At 53.8% G+C, this 20,971-nt stretch overlaps 1 protein-coding gene across 3 annotated transcripts; it reads right to left on the bottom strand.

Annotated features, from left to right (window-relative positions):
• Window positions 1–701: 701 nt before the first annotated feature.
• Window positions 702–19,579, bottom strand: SYNDIG1L (synapse differentiation inducing 1 like). 3 transcript variants are annotated; one of them, XM_074542624.1, is made up of 5 exons: window positions 18,476–19,579; window positions 11,689–11,807; window positions 6,497–6,951; window positions 5,136–5,273; window positions 702–3,614 (listed from the first exon to the last, which is right to left on the bottom strand). In XM_074542624.1, exons 3-5 carry the CDS (start codon window positions 6,923–6,925, stop codon window positions 3,456–3,458), a joined length of 726 nt encoding a protein of 241 aa, XP_074398725.1. In that variant the 5' UTR covers window positions 6,926–6,951; window positions 11,689–11,807; window positions 18,476–19,579; the 3' UTR covers window positions 702–3,455. The 3 variants fall into 3 exon arrangements, with proteins under 3 accessions (XP_074398725.1, XP_074398726.1, XP_074398724.1); XM_074542625.1 differs by lacking the exon at window positions 11,689–11,807 and having other exon boundaries at window positions 6,497–6,982; XM_074542623.1 differs by lacking the exon at window positions 11,689–11,807 and having other exon boundaries at window positions 18,476–19,576.
• Window positions 19,580–20,971: the final 1,392 nt, after the last annotated feature.

The following is a 20,971-nucleotide window of genomic DNA, read 5'->3' as shown; positions in this document are numbered from 1 at the left end:
ACAATGTGTTTTCCAATGCTGTGAAAAGAAACCAAGTCCTGAGACAAACCTCAGACAGTGCTGCTCTGAGCTCCTGGCTGAGCAAGGAGCATCTCCAAGGCAGGGGAGGGATGGAGGGGATGTTCAACCAGTCCAGGGAGTGGGCTGGCTTGGTCCCCAAGTTCTTGTCCTCACAGCAAGGAGGGCATCTGGGACACCTGGTCATGGCACTCGTGGCAAGCCAAAGGCCACAGAGTGTGTGAAACAAGAGAGGGGTGTTTGTGCACAGATTTGGGGAAGGGGGCAGGGAATGGGCTTTCTGGTGACTGTCCACATCTGTCACTCAGTGTCACTGGCTTAGGATGAAGGCTGGTAGTACTGGTGGGGAAACTGAGCCAGGACATGGGCATTGGCATCACTGTTTCACCAACCCTCTTCCATCCCCATCTCAGAGACCCCAAAGTCTCCTTCATCAGCCACCAGAGATCTCACTTTGTCACCGCCCCTCTACGTAGACAAAGATCATCTTTGCACTTTCTGCCCTCCGCATTACCTCCCACAGCAGTGACCTGCCAGGCTCCCTCCATTCCTCCTTTCTGAGCTAGACATGTTGCCAGGCCAGAACTTGAGTCTATTCCTCCTTTCCCCCAAATTTCTGAGTATCCCCTGTGGGATCTGGACCATTACAGAGCTCTGCTGCTGAGCTGAGGGTCCTGGCTGGGAGAGGGACCCCTTCTCTGGGAATGCAGGAGGAAGGGGGTGAAGAGTCACTTCTTCCACACCCACTGGTAGTTTAATTTAACTTTTTTTTTTTTAAGCTCAGTCAAATTTCTGGAGCTTGAACCTTCCCTGACTGCTGTGTCTTGTTGCCTTTTTGCTTCCTTCCCTTCTGCTCAGGCAGCTACAGCAGAGGCTGTGAATCTATAATAAGTTATTCAGCAGTGATCATGCTCTTCCTTGGATTTAAATTTCCACATGTTTCCCTTCAGGCTGTTTCCAACTAATTTCTGCATTTGCATAATGCCCCCCTTAGGGATGCTCTGGCACAGCCCCTTCTCCCCCGCTTTGACAAGTTCATCAGGGATTCAGGCTATTAGTGGAAAAGACTCTAATTCTGTTGGCCCTTTAGCCTGCTCCTTCCCCATGCAGCTCCAATTAAAAAAAGACAAAGAAGCAGTTTGGGGTTCAGAGGCATGGACTGCCCATGGGAAGTGGGCTGAAGACTGCTGGACCCCCCACCCTTGGAAGCCCCTGGAGGGAACCAGCTGGAAGAATTACAAATTCAGAAGCAAATGCTGTATCTTATTGTAGATTCTGGTCTGGCAGCCCAAATAATTTTGTCTCGACCAGAATCAGCAGAGATCCTCCCACCCCTGCTGATTCTGGGGTACTTGAAGGGGAGAGATGAGCCCTTGCCTGGTTATTTGGAGGGATGGACATCCAGGAAGGCTGAGCACATGCAGGAGAGGGGAATGCAAACAATCACATGGGTGCCAGGTGAGTCTCCCCATAATTACTCTTCTCTAAGGCCACCTCATCTGTTTTGGACATGCCAGCTCTTCCCTGCAAATTCTGCCTCTCTGTCTGCAGATCAGAAGCAAGATCTGCTTATTTCCTCCTGATGTTTGTATTTTTCTGCCCCTCTTCAAGCAGATTTTATGCTACTCCTACTCACACAGATGCTCCAGTCTCTGTCCCTAATTCTTGTCCAGCTACACAGGGGAAAAAAAAGCCTGCACCACCATTCTTGGTGGTATTTGCCCACTGTGATCTACACTGAAATACACCTCCCTCCAAGATACCCAGACACCAGCTAGATTATAACTTCCTTCAGGAACAGCATAAACACCTCCAGGTTTAAGTGAGTGTGACACTCTTGTGAAGCTCACCTCTTTGATAGCCAGCTCCACATTATTACAAACAGAGTATTTTCTCCTGCTTTTTTTATTAGTTCTTCCATGTTAAAAAACATAATGGGAACTTTCAGACCAGCTTCTGTACAGGTCTCTGATGCACTTCTCTCTTTTATGGCTCAAGTACAATGGCAATCGCAGACATTAACATGCTTCTTTAGGATGAAATGTACATTTGAATGGCACCCAGCTGGAGGAACATGCTGCATCTCTTGCAAAGCTGGCTGCAGCCTGCCCAGAAACTCTGGGAAGGGGGTGAGGGATGCCCAGAGCCTGCCTGCAGTCTCCTGCACATGGGGAAAGAGGCAACAGGAGAGCCAGAGAGAGGAGGGTGGTCAAAGGTGGATGCTGGGGAGTGGGGGTGAGGCATGGCTTCTTAGCTCCAGCCCTTTGGGGCAACCACTGCCTTCATACCCACTTCTGAAGCATTTCGTGTGTTGCTGACAATATACAAATAAGCAAAAGTAAGATGTATGGCAGGGGGTGCTTGGTATTTCCTTGTTACCAGATGCTTTTGGATGGATGGAGATTCCTCTCTCCAAGGCATGGGAAGGAGTGTGTTGAGGTCACCCTGTGTCTCAGGCTCCTTCCACGTCTCCTCCTTCTCTGGATCTCATCCCCTCACAAACAGCACTCCCACCCCAGATTCTGCAGGTTTTGTCAGCCTTTTTTTCCCATCCCTCTTTCTGTGCAGGGCCCTGACCTAGCACAAGGAGTGGAATTCTTCAAGGCCAGCACGCCTCCCAGGACACTTCTTAGGTAGAGATTTCCATTACAAAACTTTTGAGGGCCCAGCACTCTGGGACAGCAACCTTATGAGGGCTCTGCCTTGGGATCACCATGGCAGTCACTATTAACACAGGGAAAACCTTGCTGTCTCTACCAGCTTGTGCCAACAACAGGAGAGATGGTGTGCAGCCACCAGCCTGCCTTCCTCCTTGGGATGTTCTCCTGTGGATCAGGGGTCTGTCTGTCTGCAGAGAGCATGCCTGTTGGTCTTGTCCATGCTCTGTCCTCCTACTTCACTGCAGCTGAGGGGTCAGCCACCCCGTGGCACTGAAGTGGGAATGTTGTCCCCATCACAGGAGTCTGGAGACCCCACCAGGACTCTGGCCTCCCAGGAGAAGCAGCAGTCATTCCCTGGCACCATACCCCCTCTTCTCCCTGTGTGTACCCTTCATGGGCCAAGCCTGGGCAAGGGATGGATCTCCCAGCTGCGGGGCTGGGAGGGGAAGCTGTAGCCCCCGACTGGGGTGGTTGCACCAGCCCAGCAGCAGCGTGTGGTTTCTCTCCTGCACATCTTCCACCGGGCAAATGTGCTCCTCCTTGTCCCAGCAGCCAGGCTGGTGCTCAATTCCCTGCTGTTAGATGGTCACATGCCACAGCCTCAGGGAGAACAGGAGTCCACTGTTTGTCTGCAAGAGGAAGAAACCTGCGCAGGACATCCATGCTGGGCCCTGCTGTGCAAGCAGCCCTCGCAGGCCCCGGTGCTCTGTGCTCCGCAGGAAAGCTCAATCCCAGCAGGGTCAGTGGCCAGGGATGGCAGTGACATGCAGGTGGCAGCTACACGTGGCCCCCTTTGGAGAGATAAGCAATCAGTGCTACCACCACGCCGATGTACACTCCCGTGCCAATGGTGATGGAGAGCGCCGCAAGGAACAGGGCTCGGCGGGAAGCTGAGCTGGCCAGGTGAAAATCTCCTTTGGAGACAGCTTTGCTGGTCTGGAAGGAGAAGAAATGCTTGTTGCTGACAGCTGGCCTTTAACATGTACCAACCTGGCCTTTAACCAGCATGCAGTTGTTTCATTTCTGAGTCAGTGCTTCTGGCCACTGCACCCCATGGAGGCTGGGAACAGACAGCAAGGTGGCTGGACTCTTGTGAGACCTCAGTGCATGAGGTGATGGCTGTGTGGTACTGACTAGACACCAGTGCACCCTATACAGAGCTGTAATGAGAACTGCCTAGGCTCAGGGAGCTGACTCTTGATGGCATGGTCTGTTGGTCCCCCTGATTTTTCCTGCATGGGGCTTTTTCCTGCATGGGGTTTTCAGCTGAAGCCTATTTGCTCCTGAAGGGCTGATGAAACTAGCAGTGGAGACAGATCCTTATGTCTCTGGAAAAGGATGGCAACTTCCAGCTTCTCTGAGTGCTCAGGGCATACCCCAATATGCTCTTATTACCTACTACTTGAGTTCAAGTTGCCAGGGATGCATCAATGCACTCAATGTGCAAAGACACCAAACAAAGATATGGTCCTTGCCTCAGTGAGTGAACAAAGGGAGTAGTTATAGAAAATGGAACTAGATATAAACTGCCCCACCTACATCACCACGTGGAGAGTGCACTGTGCTATCTTGCACTATGTGGAAAGTGTGAAATCAACTCCTTGGGGTTGCTAATCAATTAATGATTAGCAACCCCTTAGACCCCTTGCTCCTTGGGTTCCTAATCAATTAATGCTTCCCCTGCCTTTCACCAACTCTGTGCCAGGAACTCATGTAATATATTTTTCCACCTCTGTTCCCATCCTCTTGATTTAACTTCTTAATGCCTCCTCCCATCTATTCTTGGTACAGCAGCATCTATGCAAATGTGGAGTAAATCCTCTGGCTCTGCATGAATTATTCTGGGTCAACAGCAGTGTAAGTGAGCCCAGGCTCCAGGCTAAGTCCTCAGGGACACAGCAGCTCCTGTGAGTGCTGCAGCCTGAGGGCCACTGCCTCTCCAGCCTCTGCCAGACTGGCATTGGTCAGCCAATGTGCATCAGAAATGAGTGCCAGAGAGGAGCTGTAGTGTGATACAGACACCAAGCTCCCCTTTGCCTCCAGAGCAGCCTGGCTCCTGTGGCATGAGCTGCCTCAGCCTGGGTCATGGTGTAGAACCTTCACATTACTGGAGACCGGGAGAACAGGTGGGAAAATGCCATTTTCCTGAACCTGGCTTGAGAGTGAGAAGCTGGGCAAGGGGCCAAGAGGAGCCCCAGTTCCATAAATAAAAGCCAGAAAACCCAAAGGAAAAGCCTGACTTCCAGTAACCCACACCAGAACTGGAGGGGTTCCAACCCCACAACAATTGTGGAGACATCCAGGAGCACCCTTTGTGTCAACCCTCAGAGTTATGGCCATGGCACAGAGATGAGCCTTAGATTCAGAAAGGTGCTGGTCACCTCCATGGGCTGCTGAGGCTTTCAGGGCCCTTGCTGTAACACTAGGCACATGCAGGCAAGCAAAGGGATTCCTTACCCCTTGGGAGAAGTAGAAGGCAGCAATCCCCAGGGGCCAGAAGCAACAGAGCATGGAGAAAAGGGCCAAGCCCAAGTGGTCCCGAGGGGGCAGCATCAGGAAGTGATCCTCGCTTTCGCTGTCGCTGGAGGAGTCGCTCTGCAAAACCAGATGGATTCAGCACATGTCCACCTGCCCGTGCCTCTCTGCAGGCTGCATCTCAGCACCCCGCCTCCCAGCTCCCCCTCTCTCCTGATCCCATCACATGTTCTCATACAATTCCCACTGGCACATTCAGGGAGTAAATTTCAGAAACATTTTACACTCTTCAGCATGGTTTGATGAGGAACAACGTAGCTCAGCAAATTGGATTCTCGGCTCCCTGCCAGAGCAAATGCTGGGGGTCTGGGATTTCCCTGCATTAGAGAGAGTCTTAAGCTGAAATATCTTCAGCTTTGGTAGAACTGACTGTTTGTCAGCTTAAACAAACTTAAACAGAGTGACTTATCCCCATTAGAGTCTAGGAGATCAATATCTTGCTAAACTAATTTAGGAAGCGAGGGAAAGCATTTGAAGTGGAGCCTCCGTTGCAGGGCAGCATGGCCTGTGCCCTTGGTGAGTCACTGCTCAGTGGCTGTGGGGAGCCCTCTTGCCTTGGGGCACTGCTGGGCCAGCCTCAGAGCACCCTGCAGGTGATGTGCCTTGGTGGGGAAGGCACACAGAGCTGGGGACATCCCTGCTGCTGTCTGAACAGGCTGCGTCACCCACGCCAAAAGAAGCAGAGCTGTGCTGGGTCATCAGGCAGCAGCTCCAGTGGGCTCTGGGACCCTCTCCCACCTCTCAGGATCCTGGATGATGTTTCCCAGCCTTGGCACCACTGTTCAAGCACAGCACAGCACAGCAAGGAGGCTGCTTTGTCAGCTCTCATTCTTCCTGTGCAGGATTCATCCTGTCTTTATATATATCTATAAAGCTTTCTCTCAGCTGCTGCCATCACGCATGGGAATTTTGCTGTTATGCAAGAATTGCTGTTTCTCTTTAGCTCGAGTGCCCCAGCAGCAGCAGGCTGCCCTTCTCAAAGCATTCCCATTTCCCAAGGGTCCTGCAGAGACCCACATCCCTTTTGCTCCCAGCAGCAGGCAGCCAGGCTTCTCTTAGCAAAGCTGACTTCCTTCTGAGGTCAGCAGTGAGGAAAAAGGAGCAGAAATTATAAGGAGGAAGAAAAAATACTGGGTGCACAGGGAGGCTGGTGAGGCAGGAGACGGCAGGATTTGGGGGGGAGTTCTGGGTAAAGAAGGGAGAATAAATTATCAAGAATTTGAACCAAATTCCAGAAAGAATGAGCACAGGAGTTTAGTGCCATCCTACCTGTCCAAGCTCACCTCATACTCCTGGAGCTCCTCTTCCTCCACCTCATAGGAAACAGTTTGGATGCGGATGTCACTCTCTACCAGGCAGGACCCTTGTGCCTCTTGCCCTTCAGGAGCTTCAGATGAAGACTCTTTGCTCTCTGTAAAAGTGGTCTCGCAGCTTTCCATCTTGCTGTCCTTGGCCTTGAGGGCAGTCTCATCCTTCACGAGGATGAAGCTGGGGCCATACAAAGCCTCAACAGCCAGCTGCAGGGAACTGGCATCCAGCAGCTGGTGAGTCCTGGCACCACCAGTGTTTTGGAATATGTAGGAATAGAGTTTCCCCTGGCAGCGATGGCTGGGGTAGTCCTGGCTGTGGTGCTGGTGGTAGGAATAGCTGTTGCCCAGGTGGCCATTGGGCTTGGCCAGGAGCGGGTTTTGGAGCTCACGCACGCTCTCCATGCTGCCGGCGGTGCTGGGGGGAGATCCTGCAGGAGCAGAGGGGTGGCACGGAGCAGGCTGTTATTTCAGCAAGGCAAAGGAGCACAAAAGCACAGCCAATGTCAAGAGGCTAGTGGGAACAGAAAAAATTGGCAATACTGGAGAAAACAAGGTCCCTCCCCACCTCTGCACAGCTTGGACGCTATCTCCCCAGGTGGCAGCAAGATAAGGATGAAACCCTGCAGTAAGGTTATCTGATTCAGGCTGGATTAGCATGAGGACTTGCTGTATCTATAATGCATCTTAAGTTGGCCATGTGCAACCTGACAGGAAAGGACCTACTGCATCTTTTCTGCTGGTTCATAATGTGCGCTGTGACTGACAGCACAGAAGTAGATAAGAGACTGACAATCATTCCAGGAGCCTCCCTGCCTCTCCAAAGCAGAGGGCTGCATGGTGAATTATATCCCACTGGACATTACACATACACATAACTGGCTTTCAGGTGCATGGGAAGTTCTCTAGGACTCATCCAAGCCTGAACTGGGGATGAGGCAAGTGCAATGAGCCACCAAGGGAAGCCAGGGGGCTGCTGTGAGGATATGAAGGTGGTGCTTAGGCTGGGATGGGAGTGCTGGATGCTCAGCCAGCTGTGAGGAGGAACAGAAAGATGTGGACATTAAAGGGGAGACTCCATGGGGTTTGGTCATCCCTTTGAAATGATGAAATTTTGAGTAAATGATCCATCACATCAAAGTGCTGTTTCAACCAGCTCCACCCCTGGGTACATCGGCAGCCAGACATCCTTGGCTCTGGGCCAGCAGCTTCAGAAAATGCTGAGTCCAGAGGAGATCCTCAGCTAAAAATGTCAACATGGATTTCTTCCTCAGGGAAGTTCACTTCCCTGTGCCTTCCTCCATTTCAGAGTGCTGAGGGCTTGCACTGTTCTCATTTTTTTTTCCCATGAAAATTTTTCAGATGAAATATTTCCACCCCATTCCTTCAGAGGAGCATTTACTATTTTGGTTTCCCAACTCACTTTGGAACAAAGAAGAAGTACAGTGAAATATCAGCATTCTCAGGAGAGAGAAACAATTACTTTGCCCTCTTCACTCCCTGAGCCCCAGGTTCTACAATCTCTTTAGCATTTTCCCAGCTCCCAGATCATGCCACCTTATTGCCTTGCAACCTCAAATGTTCTTGTTCTCCTTGGAGACCTGGGTCACTGACTCCTCTGCAGGATGCTGTGCAGCAGGGTCACACTTCCTCCTGCTGTAAGAGTCCCTGAGGTGCACTGGGTTTTCTGATAGACAGCACATCATCTTGGCTTTAAGCCTCAAGAGGGAAATAGAAACAGAGAAAATGAAGACTTCAGAAACTGAAAAGCCCAAGTGATCCTGTTTCCTTGGCCAAATTCTTCCACACCAGGCAGATGGAGAGCCATGCATGGCTTTAAATGGACCTGTCCATTGGCATTGTTTGGGCAGTGGTCATCACATTTTGGAAATCTGCTCAGGAAAATGAAACTGTTCAAAAGCCCTCTCGTGCTGCTAAAACACTGTGCATTTTGGTGAATTCCCTTCACTTCTCCCTTCCTAAAACCATTCCCTGCCTTCCACAGTCTCCCACCTTACTTGTAAAGCTGGTAGTGGCTCGTGCAGCAGATGGCCATTAAGTATTTTCAAAATATTTAAGAGAGATGCATATTTATAGCAAAGATGGTTTTATTTTCTGCACAGACGAGCTCAAAGCTACATCCCAGTTTTCAGACAAGGAAACCACAATCCTCTTCTTTGCTTACCTTAACAAGCAAATTAGATTTCTAATAAAATAACCTATTTTTTAACAAAACTGTAAGGAGAGTCACCAAGTGCCATTTGAGAGCAGCAGCCAAAGCAGGAGCCCAGCACTAGCGAGAGAAAATTGACAGTTTTAGTACAGCGTCCATGCCTTATTTCAAGACATGATTCTGGCAGCAAGCTAGGGTAGGAAGGAATGGGATCTTGCTGAGAACTGCTGAAGGGAGCCAGTGCCAAATGTGCCGAGGAGCACCAGCAGAGGGACCCGGGTACGGTGCTGCCCGTGTGGAACCGGCTGTGCTGCCCATGGTCCTCAGCAGCAGGCGGGAGAAGGAGCAGAGCTGCTCAGAAAAGCCACACACTCACAGCAGCCAGCACTGGGAAACAGAGTGGGAGGGGGAAAGAAGGGAAAGGAGCTGGGAGGAATTGGAAACCTAAAAGGCAGTTTGGGAGGTGCAGGGAAGCAGCGTGGGAGGAGTGCATCTGTGCAGCTGGACTGCTGCTGGACATGGACTCTGTTGGGTCCCAGAGGATGCTAGAAGGGCTAGTGGGAGATGCCTCACTGACCTGGGCTCTGGGGAAGAGGCAGCAAGGGCTTGCAGACAGCAAATGTCCAAGGCTGAACATACCTTGGAAAAGTAACAGTCAAAAGAAATCACAGGAAAAAACTCCTCAAGTATGAGGAAGTCTGTGAATGTGGGCTGGACAGGGCTGAGGCTTCATCCCAAGGAAGTGGAGTGAGCTCAAACCTTTCTGGTCCCTCAGATTGTCCTGGAGCTGTCCTTAGAGCAGAGCCAGGATCTTGGAGTTGCTGCACAAAGCATGGACAGGGCAGGGATACAGTTACAAGGCTTTAGCCTGTGCTAGTCCTAAACCCTCTGGAATGAAAAAAGATTTACTTGTACTAAAGTCTCTTTTCCTTGCTGCCTTCCACTCCTGGGAGTTGGGGATCATGCTCTCCCTGGGAGACTGCAGGGACAAGGGAAAAGGGCAGAAGAAAATCTCACAGACCTTCTGATAAATGAGCAAAGGAGTCACCAACTGCAGCCTTTGTGCCCAGTCCTGGCATTTGCCAGCAGTGGGGAGGGGAAAATGAGAGCCAGTGTCACAGCACGCTAACAGCAGTGTGCTCAGCCCTGCTGGAGAGCAGCCAGGCTGAAACCTTCCTCTCCAACAATGGTGAACTGTGAAAGGTGCCAGTACCAGAGGGGTTAGAGATGCTTCCCCCTCCTCGGTCACCAGGATCAGCACATCACACAGAGGCTGTGTACACAATGGTCTGGGTTCGCAGGTGCTGACCAGGGCCATGAAGCCTCTGGAGATGACATTAGAGAGGGAATGGCAGAGAGGGTGAGGCCCAGCCCTGCATGCACATGTGCAGGGAAGGAGAGAGTCAGACCAGCCCTGCAGCTGTCCCCAAACCCCACTTGGGTTATCTGAATCCTACAGGGAATTTAGCTACATAGAGACTTAAAAAAGGAAGCCTAGTAATAAAATGAGCCTGGTGAGAAAGAAAGCCTGTTAATAACCAAGCTTGGGGAAAGAGGAGTGAAGTCAGAAGACGAAAGCAAGAACACAGTAAAAGACAAAATTGTCAAAGACTGGCCATTGAGTGCCAGCAAGCCTGGATAGCATCCATCAGCCCCATGGGGCTGGTCTGGGCTGTACTGGCAGCAGGAAATGGAGGTGAGATGCTGCTGAGTGCATGGGGGGATGCACACACACAGATGTGCTGCACAGGAGGATGCACACACACACAGATGTGCTGCACAGGAGGATGCACACACACAGATTGTGCTGCTGGGTGCACAAGGAGGAGGGTGCACACACAAAGATGTGCTGCTAGGTGCACAGGAGGGTGCACACACACACCTGTGCTGCACAGGAGGATGCACACACACACACACAGATGTGCTGCTGGGTGCACAGGAGGATGCACACACACACAGATGTGCTGCTGGGTGCACAGGAGGATGCACACACATACACACAGATGTGCTGTTAGGTGTACAGGGAGGATGCACACACACAGATGTGCTGCACGGGAGGATGCACACACACACAGATGTGCTGCAGGGTGCATGGAGGATGCACACACATACACACAGATGTGCTGTTAGGTGTACAGGGAGGATGCACACACACAGATGTGCTGCACGGGAGGATGCACACACACACAGATGTGCTGCTAGGTGCACAGGAGGATGCACAGACAAGCATCCACACACAGCTTGGGCACACCTGGGAGGAGGCAGCCTGCGATGCCCTAGTTGAGCTGAACCATTGCTGCGGCTCTACTGCTGCCTGACAGCTGCTGGCTCCCTCTGAACTGCCTCCCCCTGAGCTCGGCTGCTCCTGTAACCAGCTGCCTGAGCGGGCCCCCACACTCCCCAGCAGCCCCCAGCAGAGTGGGGAATGCACAGCTGTGTTGTGTGCTCTCAGCTTCTTAAGGCAAGTGCTGGGTAAAATGAGCCAAAATAAGGCACGAAAATAAAGAGGTAGCAAATTTAGCTTTGTATTTCAGAGATCTCAGCTCCACACCACCTCCCGTGCAGCAGTTCTCAGAGGGACCCTTGGCACAGATGCCGGCTATGATAAGCCAGCTAATGATGAATTAAGTAGCTGTTCAGGAATCAATCATCATTTAATTGCCCTGTCAAGCAAACACTCTGCCTTGCTTCTCGGGCTCATTAGCAGGTTGTGGCTGTGGTGCTTGTCCCCAGACTCCGGAGTGAGAAGGTTAGCCCACCCTGGCTGAAGGCTTTACCCTTGGGACAGCACCAGGGGAGGTGGGTGCCCTCGGGCATTGGTGTCCCGCTGCACTGCCATGCCTTGGCTGGTCTGAGGGCAGGGGACAGCGTGAATGCCTGGTCCTGATCCAGTGATGTTAAGCAGCACCACGGCCAGGTACAGCTGCCATAGCCCCAGGACAGATGTGGACCCACTCCTGATGGAAGAGGAAAGCATAGGAGATTTGTTGAGCACCTGTCCCTGGGCCCAGACCTTCCTAGAAGCCATCAGGAGGTGCTTTGGATCTTCTAAGCAGAGGCCCAGGTCCAGTCAGGATGCAGTATCTCTGCCCCAGGGCATCCGAGCTTGTGATTCTGCTGAAGAGAAAACCATCTCACAAGAGCTGCTGAGGCACAGCATTGCCTGGGCAGCTGTCATTTTGGAAAGGGGGGGAAGGAATGGCTGTGAGAGCTCATGGACAATGCGTCTGGCAGCAGTGGACCAAGCCCCCTCTCAGCCCTGTGCAGCAGCATGGATCCCTGGCATGTCCCAGCCCTGAGCCCTGCAGGGTGAACCACAGCTCAAGGGGAGAAGGAAGTGCTTCCATCAGCCCCACAGACATGACTGCAGAAAGCAGTTTGGCTCCAGTCAGCACTGAAGCACTCCCATGGGTGCTCGTCTGACACCGCTGCCCCTGGCCTGGGCACAGCACAAGTGTGTAGATCGAGGGGCTGCTCATGCCCAGGGTGTAACAAAGCCTCCACCAGTGCTGGGAAGGGCTGCTGTGGCATCAGGTGAGGTGAGCTGGGGGCTGGAAAGGTCAGGGGAGTGATGTGGGGGAGGCAGGTCTCAATGTGGGGCAGGAGGGAAGGGTGGTGAGACATGATGGCCCCCATGGGGCTGGCAGAGATGGTATCCAGAGAAACAAAAGGGCACAGTGGGGACAGCAGTGGGAAGGGAAATGGTGGGCAAGAGGCATGGGGCAGGGGAAGCAAAGTGACATCTGAGCCAGGCAGAGAGGAACTCTGGTCACAAACATGGAGAAGAAAAGGACTATGAAGCTGCTGGAGGGGAAAGAGCTGGTGAGGACCAGGAGGGAAGGAAGAAGGTGACACAAAGCCTGGACTTGGATTAGAGAGAGGATAGCTGAGGCATTTGTGATGTAGAGAATCTGACTCACACCTTTGATGCAGCTGGTTTGATAGAGCTGGAAAGGAGTGAATAAAATGCTTGTTCTGATCTCCTACAGGTGGAAAGCCAGTACCAAAGGGCTGCTGGCTCCAACAGAGACTAAATTGCTCTGAGAATTGGGATGCCATGGGCTGCTTTTCAAGGATCACAAGTCAAATTGGGCAATTTCCAGGTGGAAACCGGGTCTTTATTGTCTCTGATAGAAACGTTTCTCTGCGGCAGTGTTCTGACCCAGCTATGCTCAGAACTGAGGTACTGCTCCGGATGGTACGGAGCAGCAAATCCATCCCTGGGGCTGGCAGGGAAGAGCTGGACTGGTCCTGGAGAAGCCGTTCCAGGGGCTCTCCAGGGCTGGGGCTCCCACCCCTCCCTGTCCCCAGCTCTGGTGGGGACACACTGCCGGTGCTCATCCCATCAGCAGGGGAGCACTGGAAACGCCATCGCCTCCGGGCAGCATTCCCACAACACCCGCCTTCACCCCGGGCTGCCTGCACACACACGGGCTGTGCGGCGCCCCAGCGCGGTCCGGGCTGCCGTGTCCCCCGCCCCGGCCGCGTCCGGCGCTGGCCAGGCGGCCACCAGGTGTCCCCGGAGCGCCGCGCAGCGCCCACCGCACAGCCCCGCACCAACAGCATCGTACCAACAGCACAGCCCGGCACCAACAGCACAGCTCAGCCCCGCACCAACAGCCCCGCACCGCCCCAACAGTCCCGCACCCCCCTAGGAGTCCCGCACATCCCGCACATCCCGCACCGCCCCGGCCGCTCCCGACCCTCAGCGCAGCGGGGCCGGGCCGGCGGCTGCGGGCACAGCCGGGGCCCGGTGTCCGAGTGCCCAAATCTCTGGGGAAGGCTACGGCGCCCCAGCGCCCCACGGCTGGCCCTGGCTCATCCAGCGAGGGCACGGCGCCGGGCCGGAGATCAGCCAGCCGGCAGGGATGCGCCCGCCGTGCCCCTCGGGCACCAGAGGTACGGGAAGGGCTCATCGAGCTACGATGCGGGAAGGAAGCATGGATGGTGATGGAAATAAAGCACATGGTGGTGTGGGTGGTTAGGTGTAAAATTAGCAGGTTTGGACTCTCTCGGCATGGCCTGTTTTAAGCAGGAGACGCAAACAAGTAAATAAGGTGCTGTCGGAAGTTCTGCAGGCTGTTCTGTGTACATGGACCGGGGGGAGAGCAGGCAGGGTTGGGGCTGCTCCTGCGGCTGGTCTGGAGCTGCCGGGCAGCAGGGTGGCCATGGGGTGCCCAGCCGAGGCACAGCAGAGTGGGTGACCTGACTGGCAGCACTGGGCCAGGGAAGTGGACCAGGACAGGATCAGGGATGGGCAAGTTCTGGCATTCCAACAGCCACAGTGGGACAGTCCTGAGCCTCAGAGCACTCCTGATGGGTTTGCATCCAAACAAACAGCAGCTCTGCAGCACCCTCAACAAGAAGCCCCTGTGAGGGGCTTTAAAGGGGCACATGACACCAAACAAAGCTGATGGATTGCTTTCACCAGAGGCCTCTTCACTTTCCTGTATGGGGACCCAGCAGGGTTGCTGGGAGGCAGTGGGGTCAGGGCAATGACTCCCAGGTGTGGTCGCTGCTGGGACTGTCAGCATCTCCTGCCCTTTGAGGCATTAGCCAGTGAAGACAGTTTTGGAGGCTGTTGGGATTTCACTTCTCATCTGAGCCAAAAAATACCAGTTGAGGGTGAGAGGAGACTGATTCCCCTGCCTGCTACAGCATCTAAATCACTGTCTGGAGAAACATGAGCTGAGACTGGGTTTGGGATTCAACCTTCTCTTCCTCAGCTCAGGACCACCCTAAGGAATCACACTGAGACTGCTCTCTGGGGAGAGGGGCATTGGCGTTCTGCCCTCAGTGTAGAAAACCTACTTAGAAAGATCCATGTAAGCAGAGGCACTGAGAGCCAAACTCACGGACACCTGGGCTCCAATGCCTCCAGCACAGAGGCAGCCCAGCCCCTTGCCCCAGATCAGGCTCCTTGCTCAGAGTGCCCAAAGGAACAGCAAGTATCCCACTTGGACTGATCACAGAGGTCCTTCAAGATGTGTTTACTATAAAGACACTTTCTCTGCTGCAGAAAGACGCACAGAAGCTCTTGCTGGCAGACTGTAATTTTGCTCATGGCTGATTTTCCTCTGCTAATGACTAGTCCTCGATTTCACATCAGGTTTTCTCCATCACTATTTATACCCAGTATTGAACTGAACACAATGGTTATCCTAAATGGCTCTATGCTCTTCTCCAAGTAGGCACTTTTACCCAGACCCTTTTCTCCAGTCCCATCATCTTTGCTTCAAGGCTCTCCTGCTCATGAGGTCCCACAGGCCATTCATGGCTGCTGTTACTATGGGACCCTGCTCCCCATCGTCCCCAGAGAGCACTCTGAGAGCATCAGTGCCCTGTGCTGGAGAGACCTGTGCCTCATGCTCCCCTCCAGGACAGCCGTGTTCCCCTTTGCCCTGCAGCCCAGCCTGGGACCATGTGCAGGTCTGCATCCCAGGGATGATCTCCCTTCAACATCCCTGCACCCAGCACAGCAGTGGTCAGGCAGATGGGACCTGCCTTTCCTCCTGGTGAGAGACTTGCACCATCCAAGACCAAAACGGGGACAGGGACGTAGCACTCAAGGTGGCAGCAGTTGCTGGGGGCACAGAAAGATGTCCTCCCCTTCACAGCTGTGCCTTGCTGATAGAGCAGCTTAGCCACAGCACCTAACTCCATGCTCACATCTCCCTGAAAATCCCCCTGTTATCAACTGAAGCTGGCAATGCAAAGCGTCTGTTAAGGACTGCTCATTTGTCTCTGTTCAGAACACATCCGTACTCAAATGATTCATTAGCACCCTGAAGGCTGGTGCATGCAGCACCCTCCTCTCCCCACTGCCCTGTTTATTTTATCCATGTCTCCCTGTCTCAGCTCAGGGCTATTTCCACCTTGCTTACTGTGTCCTGATTCTCCTGGGGATTCACAAGGCTCCTCTGTGGTTCAGACGTTTAATTCATCTGCCAATGATCTGCTCTCTCTTTAAAAGTGAACTGAAGTTGTGGAGATGACACTTTTCTAGCTTACTTTTCCAAGTCCTAAGTTTCCAATTATCAGCAGTAAGATAATTTCCTGGTCCAGCAAATAAGTGGATTGCTGTCTCCCCATCTGGCAAACATCTGCAGCCCCAGACAAACTTCAAGGTGTTAAAATTATTACTAGGGTCAAAAAGTGCAATCCAAACCAGATGTCGAGACTCTTCCATATTCCAAAATTCCGTATTGCCAAGGAATACTCAAGTGGAGATGTGCCCTCTGAGTCTGAGGAGGGGCAGTTCACACTGGCTTATTCTATTGTCAGGAATATAATGAGAGGAAAGGCAGAAGCTGCCCCCAGCCATCCCACAATCCCACAATATCAGACTCCAGGATGATGCAGAGGATAGTGCTAAATTTTCTTCCAAATGGTATGGAAACAAAGCTGTTACAAAACAATATCACATTTTCTTTTCCATGACCTGGTCAAGTTGCCTTGCTGATGCTCCTCTGGACTGCTCCTTCATTTGCTGTATGGATGTTTTCCATTTCCTCTTGGGCCATTTCTCTTCCCAGCCCATGACACCACCCCCCTGGGAGAGGACTCAGCTTGCTTCTTGCTCCCATCCAGCATCACAGTGTGTTGAAAGAGGCAGCTGTGCACGGGGTGAGCTGCACTGTTGGTCCTGCGTGGGCTGAGGGAGGATATTCTGCTCGTGGTGCTTCCCTCCCAGCATGTTCCTGCTGGGTGGAGACCCTCTTGTCCTTCCATGCCTCCATGGAAGTCATGGAGAGTGGGAAGGATTTGCAGAGAAACCTCTGCCCAGCTCAGGAGCAGCATCAGTGTGGCTGTCACACGTGGCATTGAATCTCTGATGTGCCTTGGGCCAGTTTTTCACACCAGCTGTTGAGCTTCCAGACACATAGCTTGGGGACAAATCCTGCAACCAGCTCTGGTTTTCAAAACATACCTGGAGTGTTTCACTCCAGAAGGAAGCTGGTTTAAGTGATGCACCCAAGAAACACTGGGGATTGTTGTAGCCTTCCCTTCCAGGCTGAGCAAAGTGTTTGGCTTGCTGCCTTTTTCACTTGACACAGAAACAGCCACAGAAGGACAATTTGGAGGAAACCTGTAAAGGATTTTTTTTCCCTGTCTAATGCTATGCCTTGGCCCTTTACTCAGAAAAGCCAATCATTTGCCCATCTCCAGCTCTACAAATAGAGAAAACCTGTCTAAAGATGTTGCCTGAAATTACCACCCTGAAAGCAGCAATGGAGTTGCAGCTCCTGCAAGTGGAACCTGCCAGTCACAGGCCCAGGTCCAGAACTTCAGAAAATAGGCAGGAAAAGAGGGGCAGAAAGGTCAGAGCTTTGTATTACCTAGTGAAGTCAAAGATGGTCCTGGGAAGATGTGAGTACATCCCAACACAAGCAGAGGGGCTGTGAGGGGGGCAGACAAACCAAAATGGCCTGAAGTGCCCATGCCCATGCCAGGGCCCCACAGACTGCTCTGCCATAAGCTCCTGGGCTGGGCAGGATTGGCCCTTTTGGGGCTTGCTCCAGGGAGCTTGTAGGTGGTAGAGGGGAGATTTTAATGGCCAAATTTTTTCTGAGTACTTGGTCACTTCTCTGCAAGTGATGGTGACGTCTGCAGGTTGGGCTGAGAACAGGAAGGAGTTGGGTACCATGCAAAAGCAGGGATCTGCTGTACAAATTCACTGTGCTAGAGCTGCAGCAAATTACTCATTCTTTAATAATGGTGTTTATTACCTGCCTCTGACGGTGGCTCAGGGAGACTAAGTGAAGTGGATTCAGCTCCCCAAAGCTTCAGCTCTGCCAGCTGTTTTTATGGCACAAGAAACTTTTGCCAGAGAAATGCAGTCACTGCATTTTGACTCGGGTAATTTCTTCTCTTGACAATCTACAAAGTAACCAGTAACTATCCCTCAGAGACCAAAGCTATTTTTTTCCTTGCGGGTGGCAGGCAGGCTCAGACCCCACTTCTCTGGTTTCCCCTGGTATTTATATAGTGCTACCTTCCTCCTGGGAAAAAGGATTTTACTGGTGGCAGATCCAAGCTAAATGAAAGGGGAATTTATCTTTTTCAGAAGCAAAGAAAGCAGCCCAGTAAAATGGGTCTGGGAGAGCAGCATGGCTTTTGTGAAACCCGCAGCAGCTTCGGAGAAGGAATTATAAACAGGCACTGGGTAGAGAAGGAAAGTGCTTCCCATTGAAACTCCTGAACGAGTGGCTTTTTCCCCCAGACACAAAATGGGAGGTCATCCTCAGGGCTACAGGGAGATGGTGCAGCTCAGGGAAGTCGTGTGGCTGGCACAAGTCACAGCAGCGGAGTGTGCCGGGGTCCCCGGGCTGCTCCCCTGCCCATCCCGCCCATGGCCGGCACTGGCGCGGCTCCCGCTGCTCAGGCTTCTCAGAAGAACAAAACCACCCCCAAACTTCAGCCGGCGGCTGAGCTGCCACCCGGGGAGGGAATCCTGAAGGTAGCCTGGGTCCAAGGTGTCATTGTGATTGCTCCGACATATCTGGCCTCCAAAACTTTGGTTGAAATCCTTACATTTTGGCCACCCCAGAGCCTCTGACGAGGTAATTTGCCCTGGTTGTACCTTTCATTTTTACATCCCCCAAGGTATTTTCTGACCCCCTGGCGCCAACTCGAGCTCGGCGCGGGGCCGCCTTTCCCTGGGGACGCGCTGCCATCCCACCGGAGCAGCCTGGGGACGAGCTCCGGGACCCCCCGGGAACGCCGGCCGGCCCGGGGCCAGCGGGGATGCCCCCACCCGAGAGCCGTACGCGGGTCCTTACCTGCGTGCCGAGGGAGGGCTCACCCGCCAAGTTGGAGCGCCGGCGGCGGGAGCGGAGAGGCGGCGGCGGGCATGACGGCGGCCGGCAGCGCTCGGCGGCCCCGCTGCGGCCTGTGGCCGGGTGGGCGGCCCTGCGGCGGGCCGGGCCGCGGCCGGGGAGCGGCGGGAGCGGCGGGAGCGGCGGGAGCGCGGAGCCCCGGGCGGTGCGCGGGGCGCGGCGGAGCCGGCGGGAGCGGCGCGGCCGGAGCCGCTGCACCTCCGCAGAGCCGCGCTCGATCGGCGCCGCTGCGATCAGCGGCTCGAGGGCTGGCCGAGGGGAGCCGCGCCGCTGCTCCCGACGTGACTGCCTCTCCTGCTGCCTCCGAGAGCGCGGCACAAACTCTCGCCTTTCTCTCTGGATCGCTGCATTTCCCAGGGCACAGCCCTTCCCACTCCCCCAGCGAGGGAAAGACCCGGTGCCAGCGAGCAGAGTTTAAAGGAAAAGGATAAAAGCGATTTCTCGCTGCCCGAGCCGGTGCTGCGGGGACCGGCAGCCCGGCCTGGGGGCTGCACCTCAGGGACAGCAGCTCGTTTGCTGGCTCAGTCAGGTATTTTTCTGCCCTGCTCCGTAAGAATCAGGGGGGCAGGCTGATTCGCTCCACACACATCTGGGCATCGCTCCGATTGCTGGAGGTAACCCGGGTTTGCACCAGCATGGCAAGAGTCAAGACCACAGCCTCACCAGCCCATTCTCCCCGAGCCCCTTTCCCCCGCTCCCCCAAATGTCCCGGGGAGCTCGTGGTGCTCCCTCACGTTTCGGCAGCTCCCTGAGCCCTGTACCGATGCCCTGCTGTTCCTTAACTCCCCAGATGTCCCCCTAATGGTTTTCCCCACCTCAGGACCTCCCAGCCCCGAGACGGCTGTGGGCAGACACACACTCGGCTGGAGCCTGGTGTGGCCACAGCGACCTGTTCGAGCGGCAGAGAGCCGCCCGCCTTCAGCGTCCTCAGCGCCGCTGTGCCACCAGCAGCCCGTGACAGGCACAGCCAGGTGTGCCTCAGCCCCCCTGGCCACCGGCAATGCGGCCCGGCTGTCACCCTCTGCAGCCCACGGTCACGCTCCCGTGGGGCTGTGCTGTGTCTTCTCAGCACAACGTGACTTTCTGAAGGTGCGGGCTTGTCTCTGACACCTCCCAGCTTCTTCCAGGAGCTGAACTGCCAGCTGACAGGCTATGTACCATGGCAGCTGGGGCTCATGGTCCCATTACCCGAGGGGCTGGGACACTGGCTAGGGAAGGAGACGGGCAGGGCAGCCTCCCCTCTGCTCCAGCTCTCTCAGATAGCTGCACATCTGTCCAGCAGCAGCTGAGACACCCTTTTGAAAAGCTAAAAGCACTGAATTACGTGGGCTAACAACAGGACTGAAATGCTTGTGTTCCCTAAAGAAGCAGTGACAGGTGGCCAGCTTTCCCTCCCTGGGGGTAATATCTGTGTCACACTGCTGGCAACCCCAGCAAGTCTGGGGAGGATTTGAGCCCAGAAAGGGCTCAGAGCCCAGAGAATGCAAGCCCCAGGCTGGGGGCCTCAGCAGGGAAGCTGTCTTTGAGCATGTCAGCCAGAGCACATAGGCTGCTGCTATGAGCAGAGTGATCTTCAGGGAAAACAGGTCCCTGTGGCCAGACACAGCCAGCACACTTTGAGGGGAATCTAAGAAAGAAATAGTTGTCCCCATGTCCCCAGGGAGCAGGACAGACAGGAAAGGGCTAGGGGAGAAGTAAGGAAGTCATGCATCTCTACCATCCTAGGTCTGTCAATCCAGATTAGAAGAATGCTTTGGAAGTGGCATCCAAAATGTGACTTGGGACACAGGAACAGAGCAGATGACTTGTAGGGGTTCCTTCAGCCCTGCTGAATCCAACTCCAAAGCAAAGTCCCAGCAGATGTGATGTAAAGCTCTGGCTGTGCACACCTCAAGATACAGTGTGGGAGTGGGGTGAGCTGCAGCCCTGTGAGGAGGCAGGGGAGTCAGTGGGACTTGCTGTGTCACATGGGTGGGAACAAAGAGGTTTGGTGACAATCACCTTCCCTGTGACAAAGTCCCCATAAGGGCCCTGCTCACGTCCTTGGGAGCTCGTGGGGATGCAGTGACCACTGACTGCCTCCTTCCCAGTCCTGCTGTTTGCCTCAGCTGTGAGATCCCATGCAGCCCTGTCCGGCCAGCATGGGGTAAGTAAAGGCAAAGAGGCCCCATTCCTCAAGGACAACCTCTTGGAAAGGATGGAGAGGCTGTGGAGTGATAGGGAAGCAAGACATGCTCAAAAACCTATCTCTCCCTGTCCTGGGGGAGCATGAAAGAAAAACTCAGTTGCTGGATGAAGCATCTTCATCCATGTCTTGCTGAGGCCCAGAGAGCTCTGTTGGCTTTTCCACACGCAGAAGGCTGGGAGCATGGAGGATGACTCCCAGGGACATCACTGCCACCATGGTGTGCATGGTCACCTCCACCACAGCATCCCTGC

This window comes from Zonotrichia albicollis, chromosome 6 (assembly GCF_047830755.1).
Source record: "Zonotrichia albicollis isolate bZonAlb1 chromosome 6, bZonAlb1.hap1, whole genome shotgun sequence".
In the NCBI taxonomy this organism is placed as follows: domain Eukaryota; kingdom Metazoa; phylum Chordata; class Aves; order Passeriformes; family Passerellidae; genus Zonotrichia; species Zonotrichia albicollis.
Note: the sequence above shows the minus strand (reverse complement) of the source record. Positions and strands in the feature narration are given on the sequence as shown.